Source organism: Rutilus rutilus (genome assembly GCF_951802725.1).
Source record: "Rutilus rutilus genome assembly, chromosome: 6".
NCBI lineage: Eukaryota > Metazoa > Chordata > Actinopteri > Cypriniformes > Leuciscidae > Rutilus > Rutilus rutilus.
In genome coordinates, this window is record NC_140214.1 from 16,292,875 (window position 1) to 16,305,194 (window position 12,320).

The 12,320-nt window shown below is 37.1% G+C and overlaps 1 protein-coding gene across 2 annotated transcripts in view; it reads right to left on the reverse strand.

Annotated features, from left to right (window-relative positions):
* The window catches only part of tnr (tenascin R (restrictin, janusin)), a 145,423-nt gene that overhangs the window by 22,697 nt on the left and 110,406 nt on the right, over nucleotides 1-12,320 (reverse strand). Inside the window, exons 9-15 of one of the 2 annotated variants that reach the window (XM_084410399.1) lie at nucleotides 7,863-8,132; nucleotides 7,466-7,651; nucleotides 6,582-6,671; nucleotides 6,093-6,356; nucleotides 4,074-4,340; nucleotides 706-825; nucleotides 483-626 (exon numbers count right to left, since the gene is read on the reverse strand). In XM_084410399.1, the coding sequence (XP_084266525.1) occupies nucleotides 483-626; nucleotides 706-825; nucleotides 4,074-4,340; nucleotides 6,093-6,356; nucleotides 6,582-6,671; nucleotides 7,466-7,651; nucleotides 7,863-8,132 (1,341 nt within the window). The remainder of the gene's footprint in view (nucleotides 1-482; nucleotides 627-705; nucleotides 826-4,073; nucleotides 4,341-6,092; nucleotides 6,357-6,581; nucleotides 6,672-7,465; nucleotides 7,652-7,862; nucleotides 8,133-12,320) is intronic. The other variant, XM_084410400.1, reaches the window with a different exon arrangement.

Consider the following 12,320-nt stretch of genomic DNA (forward strand, 5'->3'; position numbering starts at 1 on the left):
AATTTATGCACAACATATTGTGCATCTGATGGAAATTTTTAGCAAAAGAAAGATCTGTACATGTAAGTAAGAACACTTATCAATTATGAGTGAATGAGACACAATCCATTCATAGTACTAGCTGCCTGTCACCGCCGTGTGGTGCTGTTCAAGTACGATGGCAGGTGAGCATCCCCGCTGATCACTGATTCCATTAGTAAAATTTCATTTCACTTCTGCAAGATGGCTGGCAGCCTCCCAGAGGACGGGCGGAACGCACAGGGTGAGAGATGGCACTCATCACATGGTAAATGATGTGCATCATTCCTCAGTCTGTCATCCATGTTTCTATCAAATCAAAGTTCTGTGACGAACGAGGCTATGAGAGCACATCCTTCACGAAATACCAAAAGACATTTCCTAGGGTAAATTACAATACATGTCTGGAGAATGTGCAGTAGCTTATGATTAGTCTCTGAGTAATTGACTGAGAGCAGAAATACCTGTGAACACAGTAGTGGTGATGACCTTGCTCTCTTGACTTCCTCTCACTGCGTTCAGCTTGATCTCGTACTCCATTGCTGGGTGGAGGCTGGTTAGGGTGTAGTTGGTGACATCATTGTCAATCACCACATTGTCCATCCTGCCTGTGAGGTGATTACAAACAGTAATGCTGGCTTATTTGTCTTTGTTCAACATGCTTTAAATATACTGCGGAGGAATTACCTTTTGGTGATTGGTAAGACATTTTGTAGTAATCAAAGGGTGCGAGTGGTTGAATCCATGATATGGTTACAGACTCCTCAGTGACATACAGCACAGTCATGTCTCTGGGAGGATCCATTCCTGCATCATGGGGGACAAGATGACCATGAGTGAGAAATAAAGTATATTTGATTTAGATCTACACTACCGTTCAAAAGTTTGGGGTCAGTAAGGTTTTTTTCTGAAAGAAATTAATACTTTAATTCAGAAATGATGCATTAAATTGACCAAAAGTGACAGTAAAGACATTTATAATGTTATAAAAGATTTCTAATTCAAATAAATTACGTTTTCTGAAGAAAAAATATACCACAGTTTCCACAAAATATTAGGTAGCAGAACAAAATCAGCATATAATGATTTCACTGAAGACACTGAAGACTGGAGAAATGGCTGATGAAAATTCAGCGTTGCCATCACAGGAATATATTGTGTTTTAAAATGCATTAAAATAGAAAATGGTTATTTTAAACTTTAATAATAATTCATAATATTTCTGTTTTTACTGTATTTTTGGATCAAATAAATGCAGCCTTGGTGAGCATAAGAGACTTCTTTCAGAAACAATTAAAAAACCTCACCGACCCCAAACTTTTGAACAGTAGTTTAAGTGTACAGATGGTGCACTCATAAAATCAGCACTCGATAACGTTACGCTGATTGTAGAAATGCACTATTCACAGTTAGACATGATTACCTTATTCGGGGACTGAAAATTTCCAAAAACAGGGAACTACCAAGACAAAATTAGCAGTACTAATTTGGTCTTGTGATCTCATGGCATCTGCACCTATAAGGTGCTGCATGTAAAATAAATATTATATAAATATATCACATTATACAGTTGATTAATATATTGTTATTATTATTATTATAATGTAGTCTCCATTGTATTTGCATGCTTCATTTGTAATTCATTTCAATGGACTAGTCATTGTAATTCTTTTCTTTTCTCATGTCATTTATTTCCTATTTATGTTTGCCAACAGGCCCTAGAGAGGAGGAGGAGTATGAGTATGCTGGACAAACGACACTCTTCACAAGGACATTTACATTGTTATTGTCTGCCGCTGTCCAGCAGGGACTCTTTCACGATTTGTTTATCTGTCCCAATAGCTCTTAGCATCGCAAAAAGCAAAGGTTAGACTGCCTCTGAAAAAACATCTTAACGGACTAACAGTGGTTCTGGAGCTTTCTGACAATTGAAAGGGAAATAAACAGATTTACTCCTGCAATTATTGAAGTGGCCAGTCCTTAAAGCGAGTGGAAAGCCATTCACACCTCCCCATATTCATTAGACTAATGCATTCAATTCATAAACTCTGGGTTGCAATTCATAAACAGGTTGTCAACCTCATTTAAATGCTTTCAGGGTAAAATATTCCTCAGTAAATGAGTCGTGATTATTCATGTATGCATATCTTAATTTATTTTCCACTCTCAGCAGAGCAGTCAATAAATATATTTTCAGACTTTGAATAAAAGGCACAAAGAACAACTTTTTTTCAGCCCATTCCATCTCCATTTACTCCGTTTCTTATTGTTGAGCATATGGTGACCTTCTTCACTTATGTTAATGTAGAGTGTTAATGAGTGCAAATATGGTTTCTAACTAAAGCAGGAACATGTTGAAAATGTACTTAACACATTTCTAAGCAAACAGGCTTTAAAACACACTGGACGGCAAAAGGTGCAAGTACTTAAAGTGCTCACGCACAAATCATACCATTATAATAATAATATCATGTGAAGTAAAAGTTGAAGTTTTTTTTTTTAACTAATCAAGCTGCTGTGCAGGTGTTCCTCTGCAGAGCTCATTTCTATGTTTAGAAATAGCTCCGAGAAAATATCTCCTTTGGCAACTGCAAATATCAGTTCACTGACAGAAAAGCTGAATAATTCTTGACACCTCCATATTCAGAGAGAGGTAATTAGGGGAGGATTACACACGGTTGAATTAATTAAGACACAAAATGGTGAAATCTGCTGTGCAGCTGTGTGCAAGTATCATAATGGGGAAATCCAGCAGGTAGAGACGGAATCTTGTTCTGCGCATGCTCACAAATGACTGTCTAGTGAAATGAATAAAACTGAAACAAAATGTAAAAACCTTAAAGTGTTCCCTAATAAAAATAAGCACTGTGAATCTAGTGTGAGCATGCAAATGCAAGCACTGCATTCCATTGTGAAGTCAAATTTTCATTTTTCTTTTCAGTACAGATTGTTCATTCTCTTGAAATTTCTGTAAAAATCCCTCTCATTTCTGTTAAGCCATAGAATTTTTTTCACATCAAACAACACACGTTTCTCAAGTGATAAATTTAAGGAAAGAACAGTGTGAATGGCGAATCCATAAAAGGCACAAATGTAGTTCAATATCACTGCAGGCCTCTTTTATTGCTCTTTGTCGTAAGGTTGCGGTTGAACACTTTTTATATCTAGGAAGAGAAGAACTCAACAACTGGATTCAGAAATGGAGAATATGGTAATAGGCCACCATCCATAGGTTTTCACTGATGACTCTTACATAAATAGCAAAGTCATGATAGTTGACAATTTCAGAAATTGAACTTCCTGTATTATGTGCATTTCAAACCCAGCAGGTCTCAATACGGTGCTATTTGACAGCATACCATCATGTGCTTTTGAGAATATGGTATTTTAGTTGACTGTGTCGACTGTTTTTGAATGCAAGAAGCATGGATCAGAGAATTTTAACGTGGTGCATGTACCACTTTAGTGTACCATTTTAACAGGGTTAACATTCTTATTTGCATAATTGCAGTGTCAGTGTCATTGGACGAACACAGCAGCAATCCGTTTACATAAAGTCTCAAGTATTGCACATCCTCATTTAATACATTCGCGACTGTACTCTCAAGTTTTTCCTGAACAGACCTTTCCGACTATAAAGGAAAAAACGATACGGCCTCTTCTTCACTCCAACTGTTGTGTTTTCCGTTGCGATTTGCCGCCTCAAACGTTTATGCAACATGCTGCATTTCCATGACTGTCCAAAGCATGTGAATATAAGGCACGCTATTGGCAGTCGCTGTAACATTCTAACACTATATTGTTTCACACAAGTGTGTAACGTTCCTCTAGCCTGAGTTAAAAGCAAGGTTTAGAACGACAAAAACCTAGGGTTAAGCACAGTGTGAAAAGCCCTTCTGTTTAGGAAAAGTGCATGTGGAATTGTTTTGAGAGCATTGGCATTTGTGTAAAATGTGTAAACTCAACTAAGAAAAAAATCAACATTAAATAAACACACTTAACTCCCTCAGACATATTGTATAAATAATATCCTTGAACATCATTAGTATTAATACCTGTTGCAATTGAGCCTATAACTGGCTTTGAGGTCACATTGCCGTGCATTGTAACCAAGGTAACAGTGTACCGCCTGCAGGGCAGGAGACCAGTGAGGGTGATTCTGGTTTTGGACCCGTCTAGAGCTATTTCAGAATCATCACTGGAGTCCTGGGCACTGTAGTTCAAGATGAATGCGTCAGCAGGCGGTGCCGGTGCACTCCACGCCACAGTCAATGAATCAGATGTGACTTCAGAGAAGAAGAGCTGCGTGATAGGGCGGAACCCTGAAATTGAATGACAACAACGATATTACGAAATGCTTGCTCCTGTGATTAAAGATCTCTTAAATGATTGGCACATCCTCACAGGAAGGAGGAATGAAGAGTACAAGAACGAAAAACAATGAGGTGATTGGATGTAGTTGGCAGAAGAGATGCAGTCAGACAATAGATATCAAGCAAAGGATGGAAACTGAATGAAGAAAAAAAGTGGAAAATGCTGATAAAATATGATACAATCTTGATGCTGTAGATATAAATGTGTTGATGCACCAGGCCAAAGCAAGTGAGTGACTGATAACAACAAAGACAAGATGCATAAGGAAGATAAAGTCTGAAAGGGTTATTTCTTTGGTAGATGTAAAAAAAAAAATAATAATCAAAATGTAGCAGTGAAGCAGTGTTTTCCAACAAGGGATTCTCCAACCCAAATTTTATGATAGAAATGTTAAATTAAATTAGAGCTGTTAATTTAATCCGATAATTTAGTGCATTAATTACAGAAATAACAGTGGAATAAAAAATATGCAGTTAACCACGCCGCCTGACACATGTGTAAATCCCATAAAAGGGGATTTATTTTTTACCACAGGAGCAATTAAAGCTTGAAGCACCACTTTCATATCACTACTACTGCCAACAAACCTCACCAAACCACACTACCGAGAGCAGACAGAGCCATTCACGCAGGATGCACTCATGGATTCAAAAACAGCTGGACAGAGTGCAGAATGAAACCAGAAAAAAGAATGAAAGAGAAAGCAGGGTTCTCAAACCTAATTTTCAAAGTTGAGCGTGACATGTCGTCATAAAAATATGGCATTCAAGATGTGATGCAACAGCCAAAGACTTGCATGTCTACATAGAACAATAAAAATAATACTACTTATTAAAAAAAATAGCAGATGGAATACAAAAACATGTCCTGTGTAAACAGCTTTTAGGTTAACATCAGATGTGTTGACAAAATCAATTATAAAATGAATTGTAGATTGCAGGCCAGTGATAGACATTTATATTTTCATATCATTGATCATAAGCCTATTTAATAATTTACTTGTCTACCACAACAATGTCTTTGAATCATTTTCTCATAACGTTAAAATATATGCAATTTATTGTTTACAATGTCTTTTGCTTATTTTTAATTGATTGACATCCCTATGTAAAATATAAGAAAATTAAAACAATGTTCTGTTAGAGCATTTTAATTTCATACTTTTTTTATTAGGGCTATCAACAAATCACATGATCTTATTAGTAGACATCAAGCAAATGATGGAAATTGGATGAATAAAAGTGGAAAATGGTAATGCAATATGATAAAATCTTGATGCTGTAGATACATAAGTGTTGATGCGCCAGGCGAAGGCAAGTGAGTGATAACAACAGACAAAATGTCACATAAGCAAAATGATTAAATATGTTAAATTGACTGATAACACTGGGAACCCCTGAAGTAAAGGACATATGAATTTTGAATTTTGATGAAGGATGATTAGAATTGACTAGAAATGAACCTGCTGTGAAAAAAAAAAAAAAAATCTACAGGAGCTATTAAATCTTCTTTGCCCATTGTTGACACAGAAGCAAAAGTCTTACTTCCACACCATGCTGCATTACTCATGAAATTATCGGAGAGATTAACGAGAGACTTCTGCCCAAAACTGGCATGACATGTCATGAGGCAGTTGTGAGGCAATGCTTTGGACACTCAACAGTGATTCCTGTACTCGAGTTCCCAAAAGATCAAATTACCTGTGAAAGCATCGATAGTAGCTGCAGTGCTCTGCTGCCTGCCTCTCTGTGCTGCGACTGTAATGCTGTACTCTGTGCCCGGCTCTAGACCTGTCAGTGTGGTGGTGGTGACGTCCTTGGGCACCGTTAGCTCAGTTGTTACTCCAGTGGAGGATGTGTAGGTCACCCTATAGTGATCAATAGGCCCCTGCACTGTGCCCCACAACAGCTTGATGGTGTTGTCAGTGGAGGCTGTGACTGTCAAATCCAAGGGGACATCCAGACCTAAAGATAAAGAGTATACTGCGGCTGTTTCAAGGTTTGTAATGGGAGTATTACACTGTTTGGTTCAGTAAACATATTTTTATGCCATCACAAACATCATTTATCAGTTCTACTGGCAAAAACAGATTTGCACGGTAAGCAGCAGAAATACAAACTCCATACTATTGAAAATAAATGTATTTCACTGTGATCTGGCAACGGTAGACCCATAATCTTCTCGCTTACCCGTTCTGGCATTCATCGTTGCCGGGGTGCTTTGGTTGGCACCTACAACAGCTGAAATTCCTATGCCATACTCTGTGCCAGGCAGTAAATCTAAAGGGGAAAGAAAGTGAAAGAGAAAAGGAAAAGGAAAGAGAGAGCTAAAAAAAAAAAATCTGTATATTTGGCAGATGAGCAATATATTTTGTTGTCACTACATACTGTAAGTATAAAAATAGATTTGTGGGGGCTCAGAACTAACTCATAATGAGAAGGAAAACATCAGGAGCAACTGAATACCTTGATGTGACTTGTAATATCTTTGAGAAACAAACAAATAATTTCTTTTCAACACTTATTGTCAGAAATGTTGCTTACTTGAATAAAAAAGCTGTTAAAGAGAGAGAAAAAAAACAGTATGGCAGTACATTTAAAAGAGGATTCACTTTAAAGGTTTCCATAAAGTCAAAAGTGTACTACAACTGTTTTTTGTGTGCAAATGTTTAAGAACACTTAAAAGATTACACTGACTCATCACCATTACACTGGTTGATCACCATTCACGTTTTTTGGAGAAAATAGCGAGGTAATAAAATAAATGCCTTTATGATGTACAAAAAAAAAAGACCTCAATTCATCAATAGACAAAATAGACAAAAAAAATATATTTATATATTTAAAATGTTATGATTAATGTGAATGTGGGATGACATGCTGTTTTATAATAATTTTCTACATGATCTACATGCCGGAGCACTGGCCATGAGGCTAACAGCCTCCACAGTTTTATTCTATCTATTTACATTTAACAGAAACAATTTTATTATAAATAAAACCATTTTAAATTGTTTTCCATATCCTATATATTCCAGTACTATGAAATAAAGGAAAGGTTAGGTTTGAGCTACCATTGAGAGTAGTTTTGGTGGTGGTGCCATCGTTGCGCGGGACAATGACTTTGTCATACTGATCGCCAGCCAGTGTGCTGTAGACCACACTGTAGCCTTCTACATCTGCCTCACTATTGTCCCATTCCAGCTCCAGGCTAGTGGAAGTTTTTGACAGCACTCTCAAGTTCTTTGGTGCATCGATTTCTGAGAAAAATGATACAAATCGATAATGAACTGGTCACTCAGATGGATCACAGAGAGCTAGAAATTGATGTCATGCATTGTTATCATGTTGCATTTTTGTAATTAAATATAAATGTTTACTTCTGTGAAGCAGACCCACTTCACTAAAAGATCTTTATTCTTTTAACTCTGATGAAAGATTATTTACACAACCAGAACTGCTTTCTTTCACCTGTCGTGAACTCTGTGGAAATGGCTCCACTCTCACTGCCATTCCGGACTCCACAAACTGATACTTCATATGTGGATCCAGGCCTCAGTACTTGGAGAGAGTATTGGCTCAGAGTAGGCTGCAGGCGAAAGGTGGTCTTTGGTCCGTCCACCCCTACCAGCCCGTACCGCAATATAATCTGGTCCACTTTAGCCTTGGGTGGGCTCCACTCCACAAAGGCAACCGTGTCGGAGATGTCTCGTACAATAAGCAGTGTTGGCCCATCGATTACTAAAGAAAAAAACATAAGAAAACATCAATAAAATGAGAAAAGTGTGGTCAGAGTTTCTCAATATGCTTCAAGAGTTTTCAACCATGAGTCAGTGGACACTGGAGGGCCTGTAAAGCATGGAGAAGATATAGAAAACATACCAAATTGTCTTTTAAAACTCTGACATTTTAAACAGTTTTAATAAAAAAATAACTAATGATCTGATACACATTAAAGTGAAATTAAAAAAAAAAAAATCTAGCAAAGGATAAACATCCTTAAATCTGTAAAGGTTTAAAACTCTTGTGCAATAATATCGAAGAGCATTGTAACATTGGCATTTAAGTTTTTTTTTTTTTTTTTTTTGTGGCATATGAGCCTTGGGGAGTTTATTTAATGATTTTAATATACCGGTACTCTCTGTAAAAACATGAAAGTCTGGATGATTAAATACAGTGATGAATGATGGACATAAAAACATCCCTGTTTTGTACTATTAAATACAAATGAAAATAAAATACAAATGAGCAAATATGTGAATTTGCTTAAAGCTTATTTTTTCCACACAAAAAGCCCTGAGCTATAGAACTAACATGGCATATTGGATGTAGTCAAAATGTCCACAACATTTTTTTTATTGCTTTATTTCTTTATTTATCACATCATAAGAATATTACCAAAGTAATGGAGCAACATAAAAGTGGTGGCAAAACTTATTTAAAAATGAGGAAGCACAATGTTGTAGGAATGTGCAGAACCTGATAACACTGAATTTGCAAGTTAAGCCTGAACTTTAAATATACTGAACTGTGACTGTCTGACATCTTAAAGGTGTAATTTATGTGGCACAAAAAGTACCAAATGAAATTGTGAAAATATACTACTTTTTTTTCTTTTCTTTTTTTAACTGCCTCTTTTGCCCTTTCCTCATCTATAAGTTGCTAATCAAAACTATAGGCTACTATAATCTATCTTGCAAAAAATACTACTTTGTCAGAAAACATGGCAACATCAGAACACATGGAATGGCTGTCAATGGAGAAATATGGGCCCGGTTCCCCAAAATGTTCTTATCGCTAAGTAGTTCTTAACCTATTCCTTAACCTCTCTCTTAACGTTATGGCACGATTCGTACGCTAAGTATATCTTCTGTAAGTCACACTTTTGTAAGGTTGGTCTGGACCACTCTTAGCTTTACCTTATCACTGTTGCAGGTCTATACGAATATAATTCTGAAGTTTTAATACACCCAGACAGTGTTCAATTAGGCTAATTCAAGTGTTTTCATGCAAAGAATAAAATTGTCATTACACTGATTGCTGTTAGATTTTTAATTACGTATATTATTATACAATATTATTAATTTAATTAAAAAGCGCTTTTAAAGGCCAGTGAAAGCATAGGCTACTGTCAGTTAAGTCCTATTCGGACGCTAATATTGTTTCTCATGGGCTTGTATGGTATTTTAAACATTTACAGGGGTGAGTCGGTGATTTTAGTGCCGTCCGAATCCATAATATCAGTGTTTTTTCTCATCCAACCCGCGTAAAAATCCCTGGCCAAATTAGTACCTACTGTTTTTTGACAAACAGGTCGTGTGGTGATTTAATTGCCGTCTGAATCCACATCTCTGAGTTTACAAGAAGAGATTCAAAATCCACTGTTTAAACCCCTTTTGATCACTGCCGAGCACCGAGATGTAGGCCTACACTTTTATTACTGAAATGCTGGAAAGTATTTCCAAGAACAATATTTCATCGCAGCTCCACCTCAGCGAACAAAAATGGGAAAGAGAAGAAAGCACGTACAAAATTGAAATGGTTATTATGGCAGCAATATATGATACAATTTAAAAATATGTAGGCTAGGCTATTATAGTTTGGATTATTTTTTATAATATCCCATGAGTCCTAATAAATGCAATTTCAACTATTTCTGTAGTGCTTCTTTTATAAAGAACACCGCTTTCTCACATAAACAGCCCCTGCACGAGAGAATAATTGATTCTCGAGCCATCGATATCAACCAATTCAGCACCATCGCCACGGACAGCACCCGGTAACGTCGCACGTAAAAAGGTATATCTTAAGCAGCTTCCTAAGGTATGGTTCGGGGAACACACTTAGGAACATAAACAACTTTGGTAAGATATATCTTTCGAGTCTTCTTAGTGCGCTAAGAGTGAGCATTATCGGGGAACCGGGCCATGCTTTTTATGGTTTTATTACAGCTAACTAGCCCAACTGACCTCTTTGGCCAAACAGGTAGTCCTGTGCCACTGGTTAAGTCAAAAGTTTCCATGTTGGACCACTCAAACCAAACAATGTTTGAAAACTGAGAGTCACAGTGTATACAATGAAGTCATATTAAACTGGAAAAGTATTTTAATTACACACTTCACTTTTAACTTATCCATGTTTTCAAAGGACAGTTAATGAGAAAGTATTCACCAGATACTGACATCAGGGAAACACACACTCAAGTGACTGAATCAAGTGGCCATGCTGAGCCTCCGACAGGCTCTTTTAATAAGATGCTAACTGGTTGTGTGAATAATTAACCTGCTTCTTTATATAGGGCAACATGGCCATCTGCCTCAGAAACAAGTATTGTGAAGGAAGATGAACATCTCTGGTAGTTTTGACCTCATCTCTAACCTCGCCCTCATTCTGCTGTGATATGTAAAACGCTACTAATTGGACCAGGTGAGACTGCACTGAATACCACATTTCCCTTTTAAAGAATAAGTCCAAAACATACAGTATATTGTGCATGATGCCATTGTAACTCTCTACAGGATATTACAACTACAAAATGTGACCGTTAATCAAACACTAGGGTTTAGGAGGAACCCCAAGCAAATGGGGAAATGATGTCACGTCATGTTCATGCATGGGAATATTTACTTTAAGTTCTTTGCACAGCCTATTCAATCCACAAGGGCGATTTCTTGGTTTTATTCAAGGCACACAAGCATAGACTAATTTTTAAGTCTAGTCACACCAGAGACCAGGCAATAGATTACTGTTTATTTTTTTCCTAAAAATGTTGTATTTTAGCACTTAAGCATAATTACTGTGAAGCAGCTTGCAAACTCACGAGGAACCAAGCGTGTCCTTAGTGAAAACTCGTCTTCCTAGGCTTTCTCCGGGGATAGATAAATCTTTGCACACATAAATAATTAAATGACATCAAATTTGTCTTTCTTTATCCAATAAGGTATCCGCAGTGGACATGTTAAATATTAATGGACTCGCATGCATAATTAATGTCTCTTTAATTATGCTCGACAGTGAGGCCCGTAGAAATTAATGGCGTTTTCACAGCAGACATGCAATTTCAATTGTCCATGAAAAGTTCAATTGAATCTAAACCTCCTGTCTGCAAGTGACAGAAGAAGAATTCTTGGGTGAAGTTTACATTAAGTGCATAATTGCTGGCAGACTCACCCATTCATCATGGTGACATTTTCCATTAGCTGAAGCAATGTGACACCTCCTTGCAGTTTATGCCTTTCCAGCCCAGTCTAGCCCCTCTCACACACCTTTTGAAAGGTGTTTACACACCTTCCTTTGTGAGTGCACTATATCACTATATGTTTTTCTGCATGTCTTGTCAGACATATTTGCAATAGTGTTTTGTTCTGACAACACTGTCAGCTAAGTAACAGTAAAATGACTGTGTTCATAGTATAGTTTGAAGGTGAGCCCTCTGTTCAGCCTCACTCCTGCACTACACGAATTTCAGCACCAAGGACGGGGAAAAAAACAGGACATGGCAGATGGGTGGAGGAAATCACTACTCAAGCCACTTCCAACTTGTCAACTCCAGCTACAAAAGAGACACTAGTGACTCAGCTGGCTGAGTAACCTGAAGGGAAAAGCACTTCACGTTGTTCTCTCTTTCATCTTCTCTGTGCACAGAATGCAACGGTAAACTAACCCCCCCTGCACTGTGCATCCAACCGAGAAGCATTTGTTTGCTTTGCAAACTTTTGTCTCCATTAATGATGAAGCATCCTGTTCTACAATTCCACATTGACAGCATCTATGCTGTCTATCAAAAAACTTGCTTGCTTGACGAGCATAATTAATTCAGACAACTAGGGATGACAAAAGTATCAGTCGATACTAAATACGGCTTTTTATCAATTTTTTTAATTTTACATTATCTATAATAATATAATATAATATAATACGATATAATAT